This window comes from Loxodonta africana, chromosome 23, assembly GCF_030014295.1.
Source record: "Loxodonta africana isolate mLoxAfr1 chromosome 23, mLoxAfr1.hap2, whole genome shotgun sequence".
In the NCBI taxonomy this organism is placed as follows: Eukaryota; Metazoa; Chordata; class Mammalia; order Proboscidea; family Elephantidae; genus Loxodonta; species Loxodonta africana.
In genome coordinates, this window is record NC_087364.1 from 4,368,172 (window position 1) to 4,395,578 (window position 27,407).

Sequence of the window (27,407 nt, forward strand, 5' to 3'; positions counted from 1 at the left end):
ATAGATTTGCCCTTCATTCCCCTCATTATCTTCCTTAGTAAATGTTGCCTTGTATGTGTGTTTCTTAGAAGAAGGACTGGCAACCTTCTTCTGTAAAGGGCTAGATACTAAATATTTTAGCTTAGTGGGTCTTAAGGTATCTGACATAACCACTCAGAAATGCCATTGTAGTGGCAAGGCAGCCTGATTTAAATGAGTGAGCGTGGCTCTGTTCCTGTAAACCTTTATTTACAGAAACAGACCGCAGACCAGATTTAGCCAGTGGACTGTATTTCTAAACATGAGGAGCCCTGGTGGCTCAGTGGTTAAGAGCTATGGCTACTAACGAAAAGGTCAGCAGGTCAGATCTACCAGTTGGCCCTTGGAAACCCTATGGGGCAGTTGTACTCTGTCCTTTAGGGTCACCATGAGTCAGAATTGATTCAGTGACAAAGGGTTTGGTTGTTTTTTTGTTTTGTTTTGTTTTTAAGAACATGTGAGCACCTCATGTGAGATGAAAAGGTTTTCTTCTGGGTCTCAGTTTTAGAGTTTCATTATCATTTAGAAGATATTATTTAGTCCATTTTTTTTTTTTGAGCCAGTAAGTAGGGAGTACTTCGATATTAAAATAAAAGCCTTAGTTTTTGCCTACGAGAAAGGGCATAAGTTGCACATGGGTTTTTTTAATCTCAGTCAAATCAACAAACCTTTATTAAGGACCTAACAAGGCAAGAAAGTCATGGTCTCTTTCTCAAGAAGTTTGTTGTCTAGCAAGGGGAACAGATGCGTAAAGCATAAATAGGTGATCTGTGTAATATTTAATGCCTGTCAAGGACAGTTTTATAAAAAAGATCATGGGGGAGTGTAAAATTTTAAACTCTGGGGCCACAAGTGAAGGTTTCAGACATCCTCTGGCTCCTCCCCCAACCCCACCCATCTTTTGCCAGTGGATGGCCCACTGTGGAGCCTGAAGACAGTTGTCTGGGAGAACCAGAGGTCTCAGCCTTTCCGCTGAGTGGCTGTGAGATTTTAGGCAAGTCCTTTATGCTCCTTCATCTCTTCTTTAAGTAGATAAGTTCTAACATTTCATAATGTAAGAGAAAGCGTCCGTCAGCAGTTCACAGGGCATTTGTGCCCGTCAGGTGCCTATGCTGGACACAAATAGTAGTATTTCTCATATGATGGCTTTTGGACGATGGCGCTTCAGAGGTGGCTGAAAATCGTTGCCACAGAAGAGTACCTTATATGATGCACCTGTTAAGGCTTTTTAATAACAAATACAGAAAAGAAATGACTATTTCAGTATTACATTGTCAAATCTACCGAGGCTATACACTGTAAAATTGGTATGGGTTCTCGTGTATGAAATTTTGAATACGTAGGTAAAATACGAAGGACAGTATTTGACAGTTGAAGAGACATCATCTGCTGCCAGGTTTTGGGTGATTAAGACAAAGTTTTATGTGAAGGATTAAGCAGGAGCTACAGAAGGAAAGATGCCTTTTATTAATGCCAGCCTTACATGAAAACTGGATTGTCTCACCTTGTTTTGTGTTGTGTCATTAACATCAAGTTACAACTTGATGTTAGGAAATTTCTTTAATAACAGGCAGTCAAAATGGAATGATTTTAATTGTCAGTGGAATTGATGAGCTCATATGAAAGAAAGTTCTGGATCTTTCACAAGTAGGGTTCATAAAGTAATTTATTTCCCTCCATTTGCCATGGGAAACTTGGTCTTCCATATTTTCCTTTGAAGTGGATTTTTTTTTTTTTTTTCAATTTAGAAGAAAAGTTCAAGTAGCCGTTTTTCTTAGAATCTCTGGCTCGTTTGTTATCACATCCCACCTTACTTTTTTTTTTTTTTGGCATATTCTTAGACTGTTTTGCCTTTAAGTAAAGTAAGGATATATTGAATTATCAGGCTTTTTTCTAGGAATTTCTCATGTAACTGAATGGTATATTTTCCCTTATAATTCTATGTTTAACATAAAAAGCCTAAACTGGGCCCTCAGGTGTACCTAAAGAACATGTGTGGACTGATCAGTGGGTTTATTTCCTTTTTAACCCTAGTTGCTAATAGAAATAACATGTTTTAATTTTTTGAAATATAAAGGATTTGTATAATATGTAAGAAAAATATTAAAAAATGATATTTTTTAAGCATATCAATGTTTGTAACACTCCAAATTCAGATATAGCTAAAAACTGTAAGACATTTTTACCTGCTGAATGCATTTCCACTCCATCTGTTCCAGGCCTGTGGAGCACTGTTACCCCTTCAGCTATGATGCCAACCTCTGCACGGAGCCCAGTAGAGAATCCTGGTCTTCTTGGGCAGAGTTGCCAGGACCGAGGTGTATATTCTGGGCTTTGATCACTGAGATACGATCCTGAAGTCAGACATGTTCAAGTCCAAAATTTCATGAGAAATCATAACCAAAAACTAGTAGGAAGTCAGAATATACATAGATTTCAAATGCTGGCTTGCTTTTATTTGCCCGAGCAATTTCACCTGATTGATTCTTTCAACAGTCTAGACTTTATGTGAACTGTATTTTTTTTAATGCAATTGTTGTAATGTGGCACCCAGCTCAGTGGTGTTTCAACATATTGGTGTTTTGAAGTTAATCCGGTACATTGCAAGGTTCACCTTACTGCTTTTCTAATACAGGAGTTTTTCAACCATTTCTTTGCTTTCTTTTTCCTTTTCCGTCTTTCTTTTCTTTCTTTCTCTCTCCTGTCTTTCTCTTTTTTTTAAGTAGAGCAGATTGAAGTTGAGACTTGTAGTAATAACACTCATACTCTTTTGCATTCCGATTGCTCTTTTAAGTGGAAGACCTTAAGAAGGGGAGAAATTATCGCAGATCAGCCGGCTTATGGGGGCGGTATCCCACATGCGAGGATCATTTGTCATATGTGACAGCAGACACAAAAGATGGGGACCACTGGCCTATGTGATCCATCATATGGAGGAACTTTCATCTACTTGCTACAACTTTGTTTTAATCAAGTAACTGCATAAATGCTTCTTTTAATGGGTTCCTTTAAAAAAGCAGTGTCCAGCTGACATGGTAGTACAATGTGTGATTATGTGACAAGTTCAGTGTCTCTAAGTTTTAAATTTTTCTCATATACATTCCCTCCAGGAGTAGAATTGGTATATGTTGTTCTGTGATTGCATTCATGAGCAATGCATGATTCTTGCTGTATTTCTTTTTTGTGTTTTGCTGTTACACCTGAGTTCAAAGAATGTATCCCATCTTAAAGAATATTCAGAGTGACCATAAAATTGATATTTTGTTCTTTGCTTCTAATACGGTTACCATAGAACAAAAAAACCCAAATCCGTTGCCATCAGGTCAATTCCAACTCATAGCGACCCTATATGACAGAGTAGAACTGCCCCATAGAGTTTCCAAGGAGCAGCTGGTGAATTTGAACTGCCCATCTTTTGGTTTGCAGCTCTAGCTGTGCCCCTGTGCCACCAGGGTTCCATAGTTGACGTAGATAATGAAATAAATGTATTTTGTTGGAGTTTGATCATTAGAGGTTGAGAATGTCAGGTGAGTAGGATTAGAAGACTTTTTCCCCCTTAGGCTGGATGAACCAGGCTAATTTTCAGAGGGGAGGATAACTTACCTGACTTTAAAATTCAATAAAGAGGCAAAAATGCTTTCCCATTCCTGGGTTCAAGTCTACAATAGTACTTTACAGCCCCTGCCTTGTCTCTGCTGCTTTCTGAAGATAGGGAGGTGACGTTGACGGGTGAGTGTTTGTCAGGCGGGTGGTGGTGCCACCCTTCAATGGTGGTCTTCAATCAGGGGCACGAAGTCTTGGTTTTTGATGTCTAAATGCTGTGCCTGAACTACAGAAAAGCTGCTTGACCTACTGCCGTGTGTTAATCATTCTAGTTCAGGCATATTTCCTGTGTAGCTCACAAGTCAACTCTCTTTAGGCTGGCTCCCTCTTTCTTTGCACATGCTAGAGGGTTTACGACTGGCTCACACTTGAAGAGGGTGTGTTAAATACCACTTCAGATGGACAGCTTGTGTCTCAGGCCTTCTCTCTCAAACAAATGAAGAAAGAATTGTATTTAGGTTTTTAAAATGGATTCCTCTTTTTCTGTCTGCACTTGTAGCGAGTTATTTGTTTCATAATTCTCCATTTTGTTAGAATCCTTTTGGTCTGACTCAGCGAGTCTGTAGTCCATGTGATCAGTCCATGTGATCATCTGTTTCCGGAGCCTTTTCTCTTGCTTCCCTTCTTTTCCCGCTCAATGAGGATTGTTTCTGATGGTTTACTCTGTTTACGTTTGGCGTGAGTACTTCTGAGCATCTGTCTGTATCAGCTGCAGCCGCATAGGGGAGAATCTGTAGGGCGTGCCCGTGGTAAACTGATAGGGTTTTAAGTGATAGTCTGCCTAGCAGCACGAGAGTAGAATTACAGAGGCCATAATGAGTCCTGGGGGTCGAAGCTCTCTCCCCTTAGCTGTGATAGGAAGCATCCTTAGAAACCAGTTGTTTTCTGACTTAATAGGAGACTAGTTATGTATCCACGTTGTATTGCTCTAGTGAACATTTGCAAGCTCAAAAATGTGTTTGCATCACTGCTCATTTCATATCCAAACTTCTGTCTCTGAGCTGGTGGCCATTGCCTTTCCAGTCTCTCTAGCCTGGTCCTTCCTGAGCGCCTCCCATGGGCTGTTAACAGATTCATCTTCCTGTAATAATATCACTTTTCCTCCTTCCCCAGAGTCGTCAGTAGTTCTCCCTGGCCTGTGTATAAGATCATGTTCCTGCCCATTGTTCCCTTATGTGCCTTTTCATGGCGGGCCTGGGGTCCACTCTGCCCAAGGTCTCCCCTTAGGGAATTGTGTTTGCTTTCAGTCCCGGCATCACAGATAAAAACTTTATTGCCAGACAGTCCTCATTTCTGTTGCTGTCTTTGGAATAGTTTCTCCCTATTCTAGTAACCACATGCTAGCAGTCCTCCAAAATTCAGGTCACATCCCGCCCCGGTTTGCAGAGTGCTGTTCATGTCTGAAGTACTCCTGTTCCTTACTCCCCTGACAATTAGAATAACTATCATGTGATCTTCGTTCTGGTGGGCGCTCTCTCTCATGCATCTTTGTAGCCCATGGGCCTAGATGAGTCTCTGCATCAGGATAGAATTTATATATATGTATATGTATTTTTTTTTTTTATATATGTAGTCAAAAGGTCATTGAATGAGTGATTGTTTTGTCTTTTGCCAGCTCATTTCTTTCCTGATGCTAATGGTTAAAAATTGAGGTTTTGACAGTTGCGTTGTACTTTAAAAAATAAGATTACACCTTCAGCTTAATTAGAGCTCATGAAAATCTCATGAAAACAGTTGTATTGCAGTATTCTTAAAAACCGAGCATGAACTTGACTGGCCCAGGAATTTGCAAATGTAAACAGAAAGTCACATTTCCAGTAATAAATAACACCCCCCCCCCCCCATTTAAGTGACCATGTTTTGATATTTGGGAAATTTAAGAACTTAGCTGTAATAGGTCTAGAGTTATCACGAGATAATTTAGCAACATTTAGCTAATTGTTAATGTAAAAATAAAGCAAGTTTCAATTAGAAATCTTGCTGCGAGTGGATCCAGAAGGTCTTTGTTATTTACTCAGAGGTGGCTGTGGAATTCACCTCACAACTCAGGGTCTGAGTTGTAAAATGCAAACTCATTTGAGGGTGAAATAGAAGTCCAGTTGAGTTTTAGCAAATGCCTGCTTTTTAAAGGATGCAAACTAACTAGGTTCTCAGTGCCGCCTCCCGGGACAGAAAATCACAGCAATAATAAATGAGTAGCTGGAGACCAGATCTCTACTTAGGAGAAAATTTTGAGCCCAGTCTTCCAACTGTTAAATTACATTTGCAAAACATTGTTTACCTGTTAAATTTTTAAAGGACTTAAGGCTTTTTTAAATGATAAGGTAAAATAGCACTGCCTCAAAATTTAATATTGTAGGGAACTTTTTTTTTTTTTTTTGGGAAACCCTGGTGGCATAGTGGTTAAGTGCTATGGCTGCTGACTCGATGGCACAGGGTTTTGGGTTTTTTAGGGAACTTTTAAAGTGAGATATTAAAAGATATGCTGTTTACCTTGCGCTTTGACAGACATTGTGTAGCGTTTCGTATTTTTGGCTATACGATGCAACACCTCAAGTTTATAACAAAGAACACTAATCTAGAGAGCAGAACCTGGGGGTCGTTTTCAGACACTTTCAGCTTTAGGATACACTAAAAATGCTAGTCTTGCTGGGATCAGCCTGCTGAACTTGATATGAATAGAAAAGAATTAGATTCACAAAAAAAGTACAACAGGGAATGTGGCAAGAGATTAGCCGAATGATTTTAGAGAAGTGTTTAGAAATGAAGTTTATGTAATTACAACTGCAAAAGTAGAACATGTACTTCTTTAACATAAGAAAGGACCAGCGGTGTTTGTGCGTGACCGAATAGCAATGATTCTGGATGATGGAAATTAACAAGGTGATACATAGTGAAAGAGCCACGAAGCTTTAAAAAACAAAAAAAGTAATATGCTATTAAATGTCAGCGTTCCAATCTGGTCTGTCCCTGAAAGCAGGAATATATCAAGTAAAAAAAAAATGCCTAAAATGTTGGAAATTAAGACAAGATTAAAGAAGTTTGATCCTCCGGCCTGTAAGGGAGGAAGCAATTAGACCTGGTTACACTTTGTACCACTGCTGAGCTCAGAGCAAGAGTAAATTACTTAATCGGAACATAGGAAGGTTGGGTAGATAAAAAGAAACCTCTCATGGTGAGGGGTTATGTCACAGTAAAGGTGTGTCACTAAAGGAGCTTTTTGAAACCTTTGGTCATTTTCGGGAATAGGATAGATGATCCAGTTGGAAGAGCTTTCTGGGAGCCGAAGTATGGACTTAGTACTTCTTCCACTTTCTTAATATACTAAACATCTCTATAATAAGGGTAGTTTACCAAGCACTTAACACATACTGTTTCTCACCTTTCACCACTGTGAGGAAGGCGGTAGTTTTTATTTACCCTGCAGTATGCGTGAAGACACGAGATCCAGGGTGTTCAACGGATCGTTCCCATGTCACTCAGCTACTAAGTTAAGGGGGAGAAATCATTCCCCTGTATCTTGTTCAACGGAGTGATTCACAGAAACACACGGAAATGTTTTTGTTAAACGGAAAATACAAACCTCACTGTGTAGACCTCGCAACTCACTGTAACCCTAATGGTTCCACTTCCAGTAAAACTGAACAGGCGTTTACCCATTGAACTTGTTTCTGGAAGATGGAATGAGTAAATGTTGGCTTCTCCGAGCTGATCATTTTATGAAGATGACATGGAATTTCAAGGAGGCAGGTTCAGGAGGGCCTTTTCTGTAACTCTAAAGATTGCTCTGTTCTTGTGAGGACCACTCCTGACTTTCTTCCTTCCTTTTTCAGAGTGAAGAACTGTCTGGCTTTATCACCCTGACCTCACACATCTGAAACGTTAAAAGAAGACGCTCAACCTTCTTCTTTTTTTTTTTTTTTCCAAATATGAAGCTGCTTACAGTTTACTGTTGGATTTGAGCAGTTACTCAGTTTAGAAACACTTATGGGATGGTGTTAGACCAGGAATCGACCCAAGGAAAGAATACCTGCCTCACTCACTGGTTCCCCGTATTTGGCATCCATTGTTGTGCTGCTGTTTTTGTGTTCCGTTGTGTTTTGTTCTGTTTTTTTAAACTAAGTTAGCTGAAGAAGTTACTCTCAAGAAAGTTGGATGTTTTCATCGGCCTTCTTAAAGTGTGTGGCCAGTGGCGTAATTTCTTTTTACTTTCATTTTGGCAGAGCAAATTTATCCCTCAGCATGCTAGGAGATTCTACGAATACCCATTCGAGTGGTAAAATCTGGTACTTACTGGCATACACTCAAAACTACCACAGTCCTACCTCAGTTCAAGATAAAGCCGGATTTGCGTGGTTGGGGGTACAGTAGGACTTCCCGTATGTCTGTTCAGAACGTGTTTGCAGTGTGGTCATCGGCCTTATTGAACTGGTTCCAGTAGACAGCTGCTTGTTGGACTTCAGTCCAGGTACCTGCAGTGTTTACTCACAGACAGAACCCAGTGTGGGACTGACATTTCTAAACCGAAATGAGATTTGGAATCAGACTTGGAAGATGGAATAATAAATAGTAATTATTACATGTAACTGAAGCAGCCTACTTTTGAAAATCATCAACTGTATTGGGTTGTGGGGGTGGGGAGGGGAGGGATTTGGGAAAGGGGCGAGTATCTCTTTTTACCTTTAACAGACTTGTTTAATCTCTCTGTAGATGTTTATGTAGGTACTTCAAATTGCAAAAGCCTTTTATCCTACTCACAAGCTCAAATTTCTCTGCTATCCTTAATCTTGAGCTTGCATTTCTTTAACCAAAAATCCATGTAGGCATGCTAGCAATTCAAGGGTGGTCACAGGTTTGTCAGACTAAGAAACATATTTATTCTCTTTAATATAATGCTGTCATGCCAGCCAACAAGGCTGCCCTGAACAAAAAAAGAAGAAGAAGAAACTGATAATAAAAATTTAAAAAAAAGAAGAGGCGTTCCAGCCCCTGGTAGTATTCATGAGAAAAGAAGACAAAGAAGAAAAACAATCTTTCAGCACATGTCACTTGTCAAAAAAGCCCTGACAAGACCACCCTTGTTTTATGTTTTCAGTATTCTGAAAATACCAGTGTTGTGGTGATTATCGCACGTGTCACCTAGAACTGCTGAAATAGACTAGCAGAATGTTCTGTCAACTTCCTGCTCCCCTGAGACATCTGATTGGACGATTGTAGATGTTTTCCTCCCATGGGTGCATCGCCAGTGCCTGTCTTCTCTGATGGTCATGTACGTGTCACACTAATTCATTGGAGACTTTTTTTTTTTTTTTTTTGAAAAAAAAAGATCCATACTATGGAGAAAAATATATATAAATATATAGATATATATCACTATAGAATAATGCATTAATAAAATGAGGTGTTTAGAGGAAGACCAAAAAAAAAAAAAAGTCTTAAAAATATATTTAACGGCAATGCAAAAGTCTTCCTGCTTAACATGCTGAACTTTTGGCACGGAGGATTGTATTACAAGACAAAGCTGAATGTAAAGTCATCCCCCTGGACATTTTTAAGTTTTTTATTTTCTGAAATTATACATCACAGCAGTGCATAGGCCATACGATGGTAGTTTGAAGGTCAACTTCGGTGTATAATATACTTTATGAAAATGTATAAAATGTCCTAAAGTTTTTTTATCTAGTTTTGGGACTAGGAACGGATGGGTGGTATTTGCTATGTAACTCCCCCAGGTACAATAGGGTGAATATGGACCCTGCTGAATAGAGTATATCCATTCATATTTAAGTAGCCCCTATACTTAGAGTAGGTTTGTCACTATACGAATGCTCCATGTTCATAGTGCAACTTAAGCAAAATAAAAAGTTGATAATATACTAAATTTTCCTCTATCCTGTACATTTCAAAAAAAAAAAAGGCATATGCAATATTTACATTTTTAATTTAGTTTACAGAATGGAACCAAAATGTATAAATGTTATGTTTGCTAAAACTTCACAATGTATATTGGGTCTTTGTACATTTTGCCTGACTTACCTTAAATTTAAAATATTTTTTGCTATATAAACTTTAACAGTTATTACACAGTGTTTCCTTTTTGGGTACGTATTGTTTCTGGATATCAAGATGTTAAATATATTTCTTGCTATTGTGATATGACAAGAGACTTAACTTATCTTGCTCTGTCTTCCAATGTACACGCTGTGTATAAGGATAAATGTGACGTTGCTGGAGACAAGAATAAATGGAACTAGAGTAGTGCATTGTATTTAGTCTGTATTGATCATGGATGTTCTCTCCTTAATAGCCATATGCAATAAAATAAAAGACATTATTTATGAAATAAAGCTTTGAGGGTATTTTTCTGTGTGGATCCTAAGTTTAGTATAAAGCTGCTTCAGAGTCCTAAAATTTGATACCTTTCAGTTTTGAAATTTTTCTTCTAGAAACTAGAAAATATTTTTAAAAGCCACAAAAATTATGAACATTAAATATTAAGGAAGACATTTCTTTACAAAACATGCTGGATGCTATTTTAAGTGCTTTACAAATACTAACTTCTATACAGATTATATCTACCTTAAAAACAAAAATGAAACAGTTGCCATCAAGTCAGTTTCTGCTTACGGTGACTCCACGTGTGTCAGAGTAGAACTGTGCTCGAAAGGGTATTCAATAGCTGACTTTTTTTGGAAGTAGATTGCCAGACCTTTTTCTAGGTACCTCTTCATGCATTTGAACTTCCAGCCTTTTGGTTAGCAGCTGATTGTTTTACCTGTTTGCAACACCCAAGGGCTCCATAACAACCTTATTTTGTTAGGTGCTGTGGAGTCGATCTCTGCTTATAGCAACTCCATGGGACAGACAGGGTTTTCTAGGCTGGAATCCTTATGGGAGCAGATTACATCCACAGAGCATCTGGGTGGGGTTTGAACCACAAACCTTTTGGTTAGCAGCCAAGTACTTAACCATTATGCGACCAGTGCTCCTTTTAACAACCTTGTGTGTTGTTGAGTCAAGTCCAGTTCAGTGACCCTATATGACAGAGTAGAACTGGCACTGGACTCCTTAAACAACCTTGCATGGTACGATTTACCATGCCCATTTTATAGATGAGAAGACTGAGGCGCGAAGAGGTTTAGTAAATTGAGAGCATATAGTGCATGAGGAGTACAGCCAGCAGTCAAACCCAGTAGTTCAGTCCAGAGTCCATGTGCTCATCCACTCTGCTAAGCTACCTCTCAGAAACATACTCATAAAGACCTACTGGGAGCCTGGGTGGTACTGTGGTTATGAGCTTGGCTGCTAACCAAAAAGTCTGCAGTTCAAATCCACCAGCTGCTTCTTGGAAACCCTATTGGGGCAGTTGTACAATGTCCCATAGGGTCACGATGAGTCAGAATTAACTCGATGTCAATGAGTTTTTTTAATCCATACATTAAGAATACATAGAAGTAGAGGAGGTGGGCCAAGATGGCAGAGTAGTCAGACACTTCCAGTGGTCCCTCTTAAAGACTCAAAACAAGTGAATCAATTATATATGACAGTCTAGGAGCCCTGAACATAAAAGGCAAAGTCAAGGAATCAAACTGAGCGGCGGGGGGAGGAAGAGACAGTTCAGGAACAGTGAGGAGTTGGCAGACCTGACCTGTCAGGAACCAGCCCCCAAAAAGGCCAAATCCACTGGCCCGAGCATGGTGAGGCAAGTTGTGGCATTCAGGTTGCGTTTTCCACATTGGGAGAGACTAAGGGGTGAAGAGTTTACTTATGCCTCCAGAGTCAGCAAAAAGCGGACCTCTTGGCAAAAGATAAGTACTTGCGTTTTAGTCTACCACGTGAACCAAAAAACACTCCTTTGGAAAAAACTCTCCCATTTAACTGACTGCACCCCACTACACCAGATCCGGATCCAGCTTCAGGGATAGCCAATTTCCCTGGGCTGGAAGTAGGACCTGTTGCGCAGCCTGAACCATCCTCCCAGCCTTGAGAAGGAACAAATTAACAAATTGGGAAAAAATAGCCTGCCAGCTCCCCTAAGCTGGGACCTCAGGGCAGAAACAGCTCTTTGCCTGAGCACAGGCATAAGCGGTCCATGGACTTTGAATGCCTTTGACCCCTACATAGATCTGTGTGGGCCCATTTCAACAGCATAGGCCCTCATTAGCTCAGTACAACAGGGAATACACCTGAAGTCTTAACTTCAGCTATTTCAGCTACATGGTGGAGAGGCAGGTTCGTGAAGCTTCACACTGCTCTGCCTATTGAGCAGGATCCTCACTTACCCACATCAGGGGCCCGAGGACTGGTTGCTTCACCCATGCCACCTAGTCACCCTCAACAGGGATCCAAGGATAAATGGTACCTCCCAGTCCTTACAGCCAACAGCATTGGGTGCCCATAGTTTGGCTGCAAAACCCACCCACCTAGGTGTTCTAGGGAACAGAGATACGCTTTCTTCACAGATACTCAGGTGGTTGTCAGTCCCTGCCTTCCTCAGCCCATGACCCCCTACTGTAGCCAGATACCTGTGCCTGCACCAATCACCCCTGCTTGTCTAAGACTGTAGGTGAGAGCCTGCAGCACACACTTGGTGACTGACTACCTGGACACCTGAGCTGAATCCATACAAGAAAAGTAAACGGATTCCTGGGCTCATATACCGAGTAACAGCTCTAATCAACCTGGTGACAGGATGTTAGAGCTTCAAAGGCACCAATAATCAAAGTAGCTCACTTGAGCAGCTTATTTGGACATATCAAAACAACAAATCAAGAAGCTAGGACACAGCAAACATAAATAAATACAATAACTTATTGTTGGCTCAGAGACAACAGTCTATCAAATCACATAGACCATGATGGCTTCAGCAAGCTCCCAAAACAAAGATTAAAGAAATCTTTCGGATGAAGAGAACTTCTTGGAACTACCGGAGGTAGGATACAAAAGATTAATATACAGAACTCTTCAAGAGATCAGGAAGGAGATCAGGCAAAATGCAGAACAAGCCAAAGAGCACATAGACATAGCATTAGAGGAACTTAAGAAGATTAGAGAAGATTTAATTTAATAGGCTGCAAGAATCCGTAGAGACAGCAAACAGAAGTTAACAATAAAATTTCAGAATTAGACAACTCAATGGAAAGTTATAGGAGCAGAATTGAGAAAGTGGAAGTCAGAAATAGTGAGATTGAAGATAAAACACTTGACACCAACATATTTCAGGAAAAATCAGATAGAAGAATTAAAAAAAATGAAGAAACCCTAAGAATTATGTGGAACTATATCAAGAGAAATAACCTATGAGTGATTGGTGTACCAGAACAGGGAGGGAAGACAGAAAATACAGACAGAATTTTGAAGATTTGTTGGCAGAAAACTTCTGTGACATCATGAAAGATGAGAAGATACTTATCCAAGATGCTCATAGAGGCCCACACAAGGTAGATCCCGAAAGAAGGTCACCAATCAAACCTGCCAAAACCAAAGATAAAGAGAGAATTTTAGGAGTGGCTAGGGATAAGCAAAAAATCGCTTGCAAAGGAGAGTCAATAAGACTAAGCTCAGACAACTCAGCGGAAACTACACAGGCAAGAAAGCAATGGGATGACATATATAAAACCTTGAAGGAAAAAAATTGCCAGCCAAGAATTATGTATCCAGCAAAACTCTCTCTCAGATATGAAGGTGAAATTAGGACATTTCCAGATAAACAGAAGTTTAGGGAATTTGGAAAAATTACAAGAAATACTAAAGGGAGTCCTCTGGTTAGAAAATCAATAACAGCAGATAACAACCCAAGACTAGAACGCAGGACAGAGCAACCAGATATCAACCCAGATAGGGAAATCACAAAAATAAATCAAAGCTAAAGTGCTCAAAACAGGGAAACAGAGATGTCCGTATGTAAAAGATGACAACATTAAATAAAAAAAAAGAGGGACTAAAAAATCATGTAGTCATAGATCTCTCATATGGAGAGGAAGTCAAGGCGATATAAAGAAATGAAAATTTGGTTTAAACTTAGAAAAATAGGGATAAATATTAAAGTAACCACAAAGGAAGCTAACAATCCTACACATCAAAATAAAAAACAAGAAAAACATAAAGACTCAACAAATACAAAAGCAACAATGAAAAAGAGGAAAAGACAATATATAAAGGAAAACTGCTCGGCGCAGGAAATTAGTGGAAAAAAGAAACTGTCAACAACACACACACAAAAAAGACATCAAAATGACAACACTAAACTTACACCTGTCAATAATTATGCTGAATGTATGTAAATGGACTAAATGCACCAATAAAGAGACAGTGGCAGAATGGATATATGCTGCCTGCAAGAGACACACCTCAGACTTAAAGACGCAAACTAAAACTCAAAGGATGGAAAAAATGTATCAAGCAAAGAATACATAGAAGTAAATCATCAGACCTAGGAGATGAAATTTATAAGACAAAATGTGAAACTGATGCCTGTTGATTTTTATCAGACAATTTTACCTCCTTGTTAGAAACAATTTTTGCATACATTCGTTTTACCCTAAAAGTACAGTCATGTAAATAACATGTGCCATTGCTTTAAAACATGTAAAATTAGAGCAATTTGGAAGATGCTTTTTAAATGATCACTTTTAAATCGACAAGAAGGACATATACTCTGTGGCCCTGAGAATTTGTACTGGTGGCTATATGAGTTGTTCCATTGCCACTTGTTGGTCACACAGAATAAGCAGCAGCATCTGCAGTGTTTGTTATTCCTGAAATCTTGCTAACCATTTTAATAATGAAAGGGCATATTTTGACTGTCATTCTAGAGCTGTATGAGCTAGGAATGGGCAAATGTGTTTACCCAAAAGCCAATTTTTAAATGAAGTATAGAGTTGTTTCAAAGATCTATGGATCCTGGAAATATGCATTCAAAACCAACTTATTTTTAGAGGGATGCTAAGTGTTACATGACATGATGACAGGAAAGATATAGATTGAGTTGGGGGAGTCTGATTCTGATCCACTGGTGGTCTCAACTGTTAGCTTGGAAGATGCAAATTAGCTCAGGATCTCACCATAGTATTCATGAGTCCAGTGTCATGGAGCTGACCTGCAAGATCATAGCTAGCCCCTTCTCCAAACAAGCTCTAGGTAAAGTATTACTTAATAACTGTCCAGACTGACTTGGGCAGATTGTTCATTAGTTTTTGCCTATAACTGAGTCGACTAGGTGGAGCCCTGGTGGCGCGGTAGTTAAGAGATCAGCTGCTAACCCAAAGGCGCGGTGGTTAAGAGATCAGCTGCTAACCAAAAGGTCGGATCGGCAGTTTGAATCCACCAGTAGCTCCTTGGAAACCCTGTGGGGCAGTTCTACTTTGTCCTAGAGGGTCGCTATGAGTTAGAATCGACTCGACGGCAATGAGTTTCTTTTTTTTTTTTTTTTTTTTTTGGAGTGTTTTGAGTGAAGCTAGCTTTACTTATTTATCATAGTCACTTTTGGACACCACCAGTTGAAGTTCCAAGCTAATCACTGCCTTAACAGTTTACATCATCGTTCTTCCCCCAGTACTGCAATACTTTCACATTTCTTTGAATTACACAACTAAATGAAATACAATGTTTATGATGCTGGAATTAAAAAATTGTCTATATATAACACATAGACTTATCCTGAGCTCTGGTTGTGCAGTTCAAATCTAACAGCTGCTCCTTGGAAACCCTGTAGGGCAGCTTTATTCTGTCCTAGAGGTTCGCTGAGTCAGAATCAGCAGTTCAAATCTAACAGCTACTCCTTGGAAACCCTGTAGGGCAGCTTTATTCTGTCCTAGAGGTTCGCTGAGTCAGAATCGACCCGAAAGCAACAGGTATAGACTTATGCAGGTGACAGATGTAAAACATTAAACATTCTTTTAGAATCTGCTTTTAGGTTTTGGCCCTTCCAGCTGTGTTTCTCATATCTGTTTAGCCTGTTTTTGCTCCACAGTTCCAAATGGCCCTAAATGAGCAATATGGTTCTTTTTATCTGCTTATCATTAAAAAAAAAAAAAAGGTGCCCTTCAGTCAATTCCAACTCATGGTGACTCGTGGTCAGAGTAGATCTATGCTCCACAGGATTTGCAATGGCTGCTTTTTCAAAAATAGATCTCCAGGCCTTTCTTCCAAGGCACCTTTGGGTGTACTAGGACCTCCAAACCTTTGGTTAGCAGCTGAGCACATTAACTATTTGTATCACTCAGGCTACTTGTCATTAAACCAAAACCCATTGCCATTCGAGTCAATTCCAACTCGTATCAACCATATAAGACAGAGTAGAACTGCCCCATAGGCTTCCCAAGGAGCGGCTTGTGGATTTGAACTGCCAATCTTTTGGTTAGCAGTGGAATTTTTGGTTCCATGCTGAAACTATGTATATTCCTTGAGTCTACCTGAACTCTCAAACTGTCCATGGTATTTGCCACTGCAGGAGAAACTCCCTGTTCTAAGCATTTGATTTAATTCCTCTGCTTTGAGGTCTATCTGAGTCTGAACCTCCTAAATTTTATTTTCTATTATGAGTCAGAAACGACTCGACAGCACTGGGTTTTTGCGTTGTATTTCGGAATCCCGTTATTTTGTCTAGGACCTCTAAAAGCTCTAAATTTTTACAAAAATTCCCTACATCCCAAGAAGCCTCCTGCAACTCTCCTCCAGCCTGTCTGGGTAGCCTCAAACTCTTAGCAGTACAATGTGCTCCTATCTCTTCAGACCTTTCTATCTAATAAACCAAACCAAACCAAATCTATCGCCGTCAAGTTGATTCCGACTCATAGCAACCCTATAGGACAAAGCAAAACTGCCCCATAGGTTTCCCAAGTCTGTAAATCTTCATGGAAGCAGACTGCCGCATCTTTCTTCAGCAGAGTGGCCAGTGGGTTAAAACTGTCGACCTTTCGGTTAGCAGCCAAGGACTTAACCACTGTGGCACCAGGATCCCGTCTATCTACCACATCATTAATTCTTGGATGACATTGACGTAAAAGGAAAATATCATACTGATTGATAGATTTTCCCAGAAAAGATACATAAAATACAATAAGGTAGCTGAATTAATTAGAATGCATTTAGCTGGGAGTAATAGAAAACCCAATTCAATGGGTTAAACCAGTAGTTCTCAAACTTTGGGGCTTATCAGAACCACTTGCAATGCTTGTTAGAATACAGATTGCTGGGCCTCACCTGCAGCCTTTTTCCTTCAGCAGGTCTGGGGTGGGGGCTGAGAATTTGCATTTCTAACAAGTTCCCAGGTGATGCTGATGCTGCTGGTCTGGGGCTTTGAAAACCACTGGCTTTAAAAGTAAAGGATTTATTATCTGATGACAAGAAGCTCAGGGTTGGGTTAACTCAGCAGCTAAATGACGTCGGCAGGGGCGCAGGATTTTTTTCATCTCCCTGCTAATCCACCCTCAGGATCCTAGCTTTTATCTCTCAGACTTGTCCCGTCATAAGACGGTCACAGCATCTCCTCCCATGATGGTGACCAATAAAGACAGTCTCTGTTTCTCGGGTGCCTTTTTTGGAGTGATACAAATGATCCCAGAACCACCCTGCCCTCAGGAGACTCTGCCTCACTTCCAGAAGTGAATCATATGCTCCTTTGGACATGAATCACTATGAAACTCACTGCAGTTGAGTTGACTCTGACTCATAGCAGCCCTGTAGGACAGAGCAGAACTGCCCCATAGGGTTTCCAAGGAGACGCTGGTGGATTCAAACTGCTGACCTTTTGTTTAGCAGCCGAGCTCTTAACCACTGCACCACCAAGGCTCAATCACTAGTAAAGAAGAATAGGAATATGACAGTAGGTTAACAGTTAAGGAGATTCACCTTTTGGGGCTGGAGGGGAGGTAGCATTCCGTGAAACACCTACCTGTCAGCTGAACAAAAGCTAGGTACTGGTAACAAGGAACAAGAAGAGATGATGTCTAATCACTAGGCAGTGTCAGCTACAGCAGCATAAAATGAAAGTGTGATCGAAACACTTTTTAAACACAATTATACCTTAAATGCGTCATCTCCATACGTGGTGAGCATATTCCCAAATTGACAGTGATTTTGAAAATGGGTTTATAATAGACTACAGGTAGAAAGGAGTCCCTGGGTGGTGCAAATATTTAACCGCTCAACTACTAGCTGAAATGTTGGTGGTTCGAACACACCAAGAGGCTCTTGGAAGACAGGTCTAGGAACCTGCTTCTGAAAGGTCATAGCCTTGAAAACCCTATGGAGCAGTTCTACTCTGCACACATAAGGTCGCATGAGTGGGAATCAACTTGACAACAACTAATAACAGCAACAGTTAGAATAAAACTAATAATTTATATTTATCAAAAACACAATAGTGATATTGGCCTAATTCACATAATTGTTAATTTCAAGACCCTGGGAATAATTCTACCACTATGTTCTTTACATGTGTTTGTTTTTGGTATTGAATTCTGTTCAACAGTGGAAGCTGTTTTATAAAAGATCAAGATGCGAAGGATCGGAAAATTGGACTTTTGAAGATACATTACAGAGCTAGGACTACTTAGGCTAGAAAAGCAAAATCTAAAGTATGATTTTGTATCATCTCCAGTTATTTCAGAGGCTATTATAAGAAAAAGATTGGTCATGCTGAGTGCAGCACAACTAGATGGTGCCTGGCTACCACCTCTGACTGCTCTGACAGGGATCATAATAGAGGGTCCCTGACAGAGCTGGATAAAAATATAGAATAAAATTCTAACTCGCACACACACACACAAAGACCAGATTTACTGCTCTGACAGAGACTGAAGAAACCCTGAGAGTATGACTCGAGACACCCTTTTAACTCAGTACTGAAGTTACTCCTGAGATTTACCCTTTGGCCAAAGATTGGACATACCTATAAAACAAAATGAGACTAAAGGGGTACACCAGCCCAGGGGCAAGGAAGAGAAGGCAGGAGGGGACAAGAAAGTTGAAAATGGGAAACCAGGGTCAAGAAGGGGAGAGTGTTGACACGTCATGGGGTTGGTAACTAATGTCACAAAACAATATGTGTATTAATTGTTTAATGAGAAACTAATTTGCTTTGGAAGCCTTCATCTAAAGCACAATTTGAAAAAAAAGATTGGTCAGCTGAGCTTCTCAAAAGAAAATACATCCAGAAAAAGAGACAAAATCCAGTGAGAAATGTATTATTTTACACAAGGAATAATTTGGTAATAATGAGGGATATTAAACATCAACATTGATTTTGAAAGAATTGTAGATCTCATTGTTGGAGGCCTTAAAGAAGAGGAGTTTGCAGCCCTCTTTCTTCAAGGTGATGAGAGAATATTTAGCTAGTCCTTTATACACTCAACCAACACTTCCTACCAGAACCATCACATTTTTACAACTTGGAAATTTGAGGACATTCACATTCCCATTTCCTGTCTTTTTCCCTCATGTTTATTACTTATATTATTCTTATTTTTATACTGTCAAGGTAAAAACAAACAACCCACCACCAACAAAAACAAAACCATTGCATTTCTTCTGTCGCATAATTCACGATTGTTTAGTATTCATTCTCTATTTAAATTGATTCATTATGTTCTGGTCCTTTGAACATGCCTTACTTTTGACCTACTTATTAAAGAAGACCAGTGTGGATTTTGTTACTAAAAGCAAACCAAAACACCTAACATTTTTTTCAAGAAACTTTTATACATGCTATATTCCCTAAGCCCCTTCATGTTCGAGAGTATCTGCCAGTTGCCTTTCTAGAGGAGCACCAAATTGTTTGGCTATAATGCCCTTAGGTTTCATGTTCTTCTCTTAACCACCTGATAGACATTCTTCCATTGCTTTCTGGCATTGAATGAACTTGTATAAAAATCTTAGCTAACCTAATTTCTTTCTCTTGTATTAGATTTTCCTTTCTGCTCAGTTTCCTGACAAATTCTGCCTTTATCCTTTAAGTTCAGTAGGTGAACCAGGATACACCTCAGTTTTAAGCATTTTGTTTCAAATATTCTTGACAGATGTGCTGTTTGTATTTGCAGATGCAGATTTCTTTATTTCTAAAAATTTTCTTGTATTATATCTTTGAATATTTTTAATTGAGTCCTCTACATTAGGGACAGCATTACCCTTAATTAGATGGGCTGTCCCTAACTTTATTTCTATATATTTTGCCTTCTGTCTAAATGCCTTAAAATCTTTATCCTTTTCACCTGTATTCACTATGATTAGTTGAAGTTTCCTCTATATCAGTAATTCAAACTTCATCTGCAACCTTCAGAAACATGTATTGTTTCTAATTTACTTATTAATTAATGCTGTATCAATGTTGCTTTGACCCCTGATTTGTTTCCTTTAGGCCTAGGTTGATCTATTTCATATCATTCTGATTTTTGTTTACCTTATTTTGAGCTCCTATTCCAGAGATTTTTCTGAATATTTCCTGAGTTCAGATCAGTTTGGGGGAATTTTGTTCATTTATATTTTCTTCTTGACTGACTTCTTTGTCTTTTACATATTATATTTCTGTTTGGGAGTGTTGGGTTTATGTTTGTGTATTGTCCATGTAATTTCTTCTTGTCTTGCTCAAAATAGAATCTCTTCCCGGGCCTTCAATATACTCCTATATATTGTGGGTACTTTGAGTTTCCTTGGTCATCTTATCTAAGACATGTTTGTTTGAGAGCTTGGTGTATTGTGTTTTACACTTTCTCTGTATGCTGAGTACATAATGGGAAGACATAGTTAGCTCAGGCAAGATGCATTTCTGCTCCAACTATGGAGACTAGCTGAAAAATCCTAAAATAGGGTTAATTTCACCTGGTTTAAAGGTGTTTCTAATGCCTAGTTTTAATGCCTATGGAGAGACACCCTCAGATGTCAACTCTTTCACCCAACTCGGTGTATAGCCCTGGAGCCTTCACTTCTACCGGTGTCTCTACCCCATGCAGGGATGGATTATTCAACAGGTAAGGTAAGCACAGTGCTTACCTTGCTTACCAGATCATCTGTAGTGAACAATTTCACTTTTTTTTTTTTTTAACCACACCAAAGGCTTTGCTCCTATGTGTGGCTGGTGTCTGTCCCTCTCCCAACCCCCCAGCACCTTCCTACAGAATCAAAGCCTATTTTCAAATTTATAATCCCTGACCAGGTCAGATGACCCAGTGAGCAAGGTAAGCATGGGCTTACATTTGCTTACTTACTAATCTGTAGTGAACAATTTCACATCTTTGGTGGGGTAAAAACCATGTGAAATTATTCACTACAGATGATTTGGTAAGCAAGGTAAGCACTCTGCTTACTTTGCTTATTGGATAATCCACCCTAACATCACGTATATTCCCACTGTACCTTTTTCTCCCCAGCATCTCTTTCCTCTATTGTTCAGTCACTCACTTTAGAAAGGGGGAGTTTGCTGTCATATTGTGGGGATTGCAACCATTGTCACAAAACAATATGCTCATAAATTTTTGAATGAGAAATTAACTCAAACTGTAAACTTTCACCTAAAACACAAAAGAAAAGAAAAAACACAACAGATTGCCCTATACAACCTGTTCCCTATCTACCTAACCAAACTCAGCTTCTACCTCTTCTATCTCTCTATCCCATGGGCCCTAATATTGGTAGCAGTTGTACCGAACTTGTCACCAAATTTTACATCTCTTACTGACTTTACACCTTTGCATATAAATTCCCCTTTGGTAGAGTGATGACACCTCCTTCTTTGTCTAGAAATCTGTACCCAATCATCAAGACAAACATCGTCCCTTGTATTAATTGGGATAGAATAGGTAATGCTGCAGTGATAGCCAACCCCTAATTCACAGAGGCTTATTGCAACTGAAGTTCATGTCTCATTCACAAAAACATGTCCAATGTGAGTTGGCCAAGGGGAAGGCACGAGGCGGTTTAAGCTTATTGCAGTTACCAGAGACCCAGGCTGATGGAGGCACCATCCTTTGCTTCTATGATCACTGCAGCACTGAAAAGGAAGCATGGCAAATTGCCCGCTGACTCTTAAAATTTTTGCTTAGGGAACACTGCACCAGTACTGTGTGTAGACGTAGTATTTTGAAGGCCCTGGGAATTGTGTCAAATTTGCCACGTACAGACAGTGTAGCATTTGACATGTAAAGGCTCACCAGAACTCAAGCAGCTAATCAAAGATCAGTGCTTGCTGGCTTTGCCAGTGACAACTCCCTTGGCCTTGAGCCACTTCAAACTTCTGGGGAATTTTCGTCTCCTCCTCAGGATGGGGAACTTACTCCTAGAACAAGAGACATCCACATTGCAGCTAACAAAAGAATGGTTTATTATTGCCAGGCTTTGCCTCTTTAATGCTCTCATTCTCTGCTACAGGTCATCAGAGCCACAGCTAGCTTGAATGCTAACAAGGTAGAATGGTTTTGAGGATGAAAACAATGGCTTTCTGACTGATGGCCTTGAAGGAAAAAAGAATCCTTTTTTGTGTATCATTTGCCATCCATGCAACACAAGCACTTATTTTTGGTACTTTTTTTTTTTTTCTTTTCATAAAATTGCTGATGCCAAAGCTTTGTATTAAAATAAATAATAATAATTTTTTGAAAATTCCACTTAGAACTGGGACATGTCGGCTCTGTTCATTTTTCATTGACCAAAGCTGATTCCATGGCTACATCTAACTTCAAAGGGGACAGAAAAGAAATCTCTCCATGTGTTAAAAAAAAAAAAAAAAATTGCCGTCAAGTCAATTCTGACTCATAGTGACCCTACTGGGTAGAGTAGAACTTCCTCATAGGGTTTCCAAGGAGTGGCTTGTGGATTCAAACTGCCAAACTTTTGGTTAGCAGCTGAGCTCTTAATCACTCCACCACCAGGGCTCCATGCGTTAGAAGGTTAAAAACCAGAAATAGTTGGTAAATGGTTATAATGACGACAATGCAACCTATTTTTCCACTCAGAGAGCACTATTTTATATAAGGATGGTCAGGAAAGGCCTCTCTGAGAAGGTGACCCTTGAGCAGAGCCCTGAGGGAGCTGCCATGTGAATACTCAGAGGAAAGCATCCTAGGCTTAGTAACCAGCAAGTGCAAAGGCTCTGGGGAAGAAGCATTCCTAACACATTAGAGAAAAAAAGGAAGAAGGCAAAACACTCAGATCCTGCACTACCATTCCACTGTTTACAGTTCACTATTTAAAGCTCCCATGCTTAAGTGAAAACCAGTTATTAAAAAATAATCTGTCAGAATTTTGCCACTTAAATGTAATTATGAAGAGCTGTCATTTACCACCTAATACAAAGAAGAGAATCCTCACAACTGGACCAATAAGTAACATCATGATAAATGGAGAAAATATTGAAGTTGTCAAGGATTTCATTTTACTTGGATTCATGGTCAACACACATGGAAAAAACAGTCAAGAAACCAAACAACTTGTTGCACTGGGCAAATCTGCTGCAAAAGACCCCTTTAAAAAGTGTTAAAAGCAAAGGTGTGGCTTTGCGTACTAAGATGCACCTGACCCAAGCCATGGGGTTTTCAATCATCTCATATGCGTGCAAAAGCTGGACAGTGAATAAGGAAGACTGAAGAAGAATTGATGCCTTTGAATTATGGTGTTGGAGAAGAATATTGAATACACCATGGACTGCCAAAAGAACAAACAAATCTGTCTTGGAAGAATTACAGCCAGAATGCTCATTAGAAGGGAGGATGGTAAGACTTCATCTCATGCACTTTGGACATGTTATGAGGAGGGACCAGTCCCTGGAGAAGGACATCATGCCTGGACAAGTAGAAGTTCAGTGAAAAAGAGGAAGACCTTCAACGAGATGGATTGGCACAGTGGCTGCAACAATCGGCTCAAGCATAGATGATTGTGAGGGTGGTACAGGACAGGACAGTGTTTCACTCTGTGGTACATGGGGTCGCTTTGAGTCAGAACTGACTCTAGGGCCCCTGAAAACAACAACACACAGAGAAGGAATGGGAGAGGGAGAAGGGCAGCATTAAGCAAACAAACAGAAACTTCCCTTGACTTTGAAAGTTTTTCCCTCTGGAGTGCAGATATATTCCATAAGGGAGGTCAGGACATAGGCTGGACATGCGTGTAGACAACATGTCTTCTAGGAGAGGGTACATGTGATGCACCATGTACATGGGAACTGCTGTAAGTCAAGAACTGGGCTATAGCCAAGTGATTGACACCCAGGTTTTTGTGTCTCTCCAGCTGTTTCAACAAAGCCTTGGTTTCCTGAGTGACCCAAAACTGCCACAGAAGCTACAGCTGACAGTACAATTGACTCTGTTCATCAGGGGTGGATTATCCAATAGGCAAGGTAAGCACAGTTCTTACCTTGCTTACCAGATCATCTGTAGCGAACAATTTCACATTTTTTCACCACATCAAAGACTTCTAGCCATGGCTGGCATCTGTCTCTCCCCCAACCCCAAGGCATCTTCCTACAGAATCAAAGCCTCTTTTCAAATTTACAGTCCCTGGTGGGGGAGGATGATCCTGGAAGCAAGGTAAGCATGGGCTTACTTGTGCTTACTTAATGATCTGTAGTGAGCAATTTCCCTACAGATGATCTGGTAAGCAAGGTAAGCACTGTGCTTACCTCGACTATTGGATAATCCATCCCTGGTCTTCATACTGATCTGTCAAAGGATAATTTGTAGGATCAGAGGTCTCCAGGGCATCAACAAGCACTGTCATTGCACATGGATGCAGGGCTGATAAGCTCTTCTACGAAGCCCCCAGTGCCTATTACTCTGCCCTGACCAAGCTCATCTCTAGTGCTGTAGGATAACACAGGTATTATCTAATCACTGTCTTATCTTTCCAGGAAATCCATGGCTGAAATGAGTTGAGGCCCAAGCTGACAAGATCTCGATGCTAATGTACCCATCACACCACATTTAAGGTATTTAATTTTATAAGGTCATCAAAATATGGAATCAAAAACACCATGTTGCATACTTTCTTTATTATTTACCAATGTAATTACTTGTTACTGGGATTATTGTGATCTTGGTTGTATCATCAGTGGCATCTGTTAAAAATGTCCACGTTGTCCAAAAGAACGTAAAAGCACACAAAAGAGGTTGTCTCTATTCTCACACTGCGATGGACGTTTATTGACTTGGCATGCTGAGAAGAGGAGATTGGCATGTCTTACTAAAATAATAAAAGATAAGGCTTAAAAATTCCACCTCTCTAGCTGTGTTTTTATACGACACATCACTCAACCCTCCAGTAATCATAAGGTATACCAAAGAATGCACAGACTTAGTCATGGCTACAATGGCTTTGTAAGATTAGATTTCTGGTTTATAACTGTGTGCTCCTGGGGGTGTGTGTGAGAGCAGATTTCTTCTACAAACAACACAGCCCAGTTATTTTACAAAGGCATTAGAAGACAAATAGCAAAAAAACCAAACCCGTTGCCATCAAGTGGATTCTGACTCATAGCGACCCTGTAGGACACAGTGGAACTGCCCATTGGATTTCCAGTGAGTGGCTGGTGGATTTGAACTACCGACCTTTTGGTTAGCAGCCTGCGCTCTTAACCACTGTGCCACCAGGACCCCTAGAAGGCAAATAACTGGGTGTATATCTTTGTATGCCACCGGTATTCAGATACCAACGGGATGACCCATGCTGGACAGGTTTCAGCTGAGCTTCCAGACTAAGACAGACTAGGAAGAAGGACCCGGCAGTCTACTTCTGAAAAGAGTTAGCCAGTGAAAACCTTATGAATAGCAGCAGAACGTTGTCTGAAATAGTGCTGCTCCCCAGGTAGGAAGACACCCAAAAGACAACTGAAAAAGTGTTGCCTCCTCAAAGTAGAGTCAACCTTAATGATGTGGATGGAGTCATTTTCAGGACCTTCAGTTACTGATGTGGCACAATTCAAAATGAGAAGAAACAGCTGCAAACATCCATTAAAAATCAGAACGTGGAATGTATGATGTATGAATCTAGGAAAACTGGAAATCACCAAAAATGAAATGGAACTCATAAACATCGATATCCTAGGCATTAGTGAGCTGAAATGGACTGGTATTTAGCCATTTTGAATTAGACAATGATATGCTGCTATGCCAGGAATGACAACTTGAAGAGGAATGGCATTGCATTTATCATCAAAAAGAACATTTGAAGATCTATCCTGAAGTACAACGCTGTCAGCGATAATATCTATACGCCTACAAGGAAAACCAGTTAATATGACTATTATTCAAATTTACACACCAACCACTAAGGCTGCAGATCAAGAAATTGAAGATTTTTACCAATTCTGCAGCCTGAAATTGATCAAACGTGCAATTACGATGCATTAATAATTACTGGTGACGTTCACCCATATCAAGAGGTGGCATATGATCGGGAACCAATGGTACTGAAGGAAGAAGCTTAAGCTGCACTGAAGGCATTGGTGAAAAACAAGGCCCCAGGAATTGACAGAATACCAACTGAGATGTTTCAGCAAACGGATGTAGTGCTGGAGGCGCTCATTTGTCTATGCCAAGAAATTTGGAAGACAGCTACTTGGTCAACCGGCTGGAAGAGATCCATATTTATGCCTATTCCCAAGAAAGGTGATCCAACCGAATGCGAAAATTTTCAAACAATATTAATATCACATGCAAATAAAATTTTGCTGAAGATCATTCAAAAGTGGCTGCAGCAGTATATTGACAGGGAACTGCCTGAAATTCAGGCTGGATCCAGAAGAGGACGTGGAACCAGCAATATCATTGCTGATGTCAGATGGATCCTGGCCGAAAGCAGAGAATACCAGAAAGATGTTTATCTGTGTTTTATTGACTATGCAAAGGCATTCAACTATGTGGATCATAATAAGTTATGGATAACATTGTGAAGAATGGGAATTCCAGGACACTAAACTGTGCTCATGAGGAACCTGTACATAGATCAAGAGGCAATCGTTCGAACAGGACAAGGGGATACTGCGTGGTTTATAGTCAGAAAAGGTGTGTTTCAAGGTTGTAGCCTTTCACCATACCTATTCAATCTGTATGCTGAGCAAATAATCCGAGAACCTGGAGTATATGAAGAAGAACAGGGCATCAGGATTGGAGGAAGACTCATTAACAACTTGCATTATGCAGATGACACAATCTTGTTGGCTGAAAGCAAAGAGGACTTACTGATGAAGATCAAAGACTGTCATCTTCAGTATGGATTATACCTCAACATAAAGAAAACAAAAATCCTCACAACTGAACCAATCAGCAACATCGTGATAAATGGAGAAAAGATAGAAGTTGTCAAGAATTTCATTTTACTTGGATCCACAATCAACACCCACGGTAGCAGCAGTCGAGAAATCAAAAGATGCATTTTACTGAGCAAGTCTGCCGTGAAAGACCTCTTTAAATTGTTGAAAATCAAAGATGTCACCTTGAAGACTAAGGTGCACCTGACCCAAGCCATGGTATTTTCAATCGCCTCATATGCATGTGAAAGCTGGACAACAAATAAGGAAAATTGAAGAAGAACTGACGCCTTTGAATTGTGGAGTTGGTGAAGAATATTGACTATACCACGGACTGCCAAAAGAATGAACTCAGCTTTGAGTCCAGGCCAATGCGCCTCACGTACAGCCACTACCCATCTGTCAATGGTAGTTTGCATCTTGCTAGAAGCAAGGATGGCGAGACAACGTCTCATATACTTTGTGCATGTTATCAGGAGGGATCCATCCCTGAAGAAGGACATCGTGCTGGGTAAAGTAGAGGGTCAGCAAAAAAGAGGAAGACCCGCAATGA

The 27,407-nt window shown here is 40.0% G+C and overlaps 1 protein-coding gene and 1 long non-coding RNA gene across 4 annotated transcripts in view; both read left to right on the forward strand.

Annotated features, from left to right (window-relative positions):
- The window catches only part of IRS2 (insulin receptor substrate 2), a 33,150-nt gene extending 23,198 nt beyond the window's left edge, over positions 1-9,952 (forward strand). For both annotated transcript variants that reach the window (XM_023553197.2, XM_003414039.4), the window contains one exon: positions 7,455-9,952. Coding sequence is in view for 1 of the 2 variants with exons in the window: in XM_003414039.4 (XP_003414087.2) it covers positions 7,455-7,459 (5 nt within the window). In the remaining variant the exon portion in view is untranslated. The remainder of the gene's footprint in view (positions 1-7,454) is intronic.
- Positions 9,953-15,054: 5,102 nt separating this feature from the next.
- Positions 15,055-27,407, forward strand: part of LOC135228556 (uncharacterized) — an 87,206-nt gene continuing 74,853 nt past the window's right edge. For both annotated transcript variants that reach the window (XR_010319086.1, XR_010319087.1), the window contains exons 1-2: positions 15,055-23,947; positions 24,458-24,535. This is a non-coding gene — a long non-coding RNA (uncharacterized LOC135228556). The remainder of the gene's footprint in view (positions 23,948-24,457; positions 24,536-27,407) is intronic.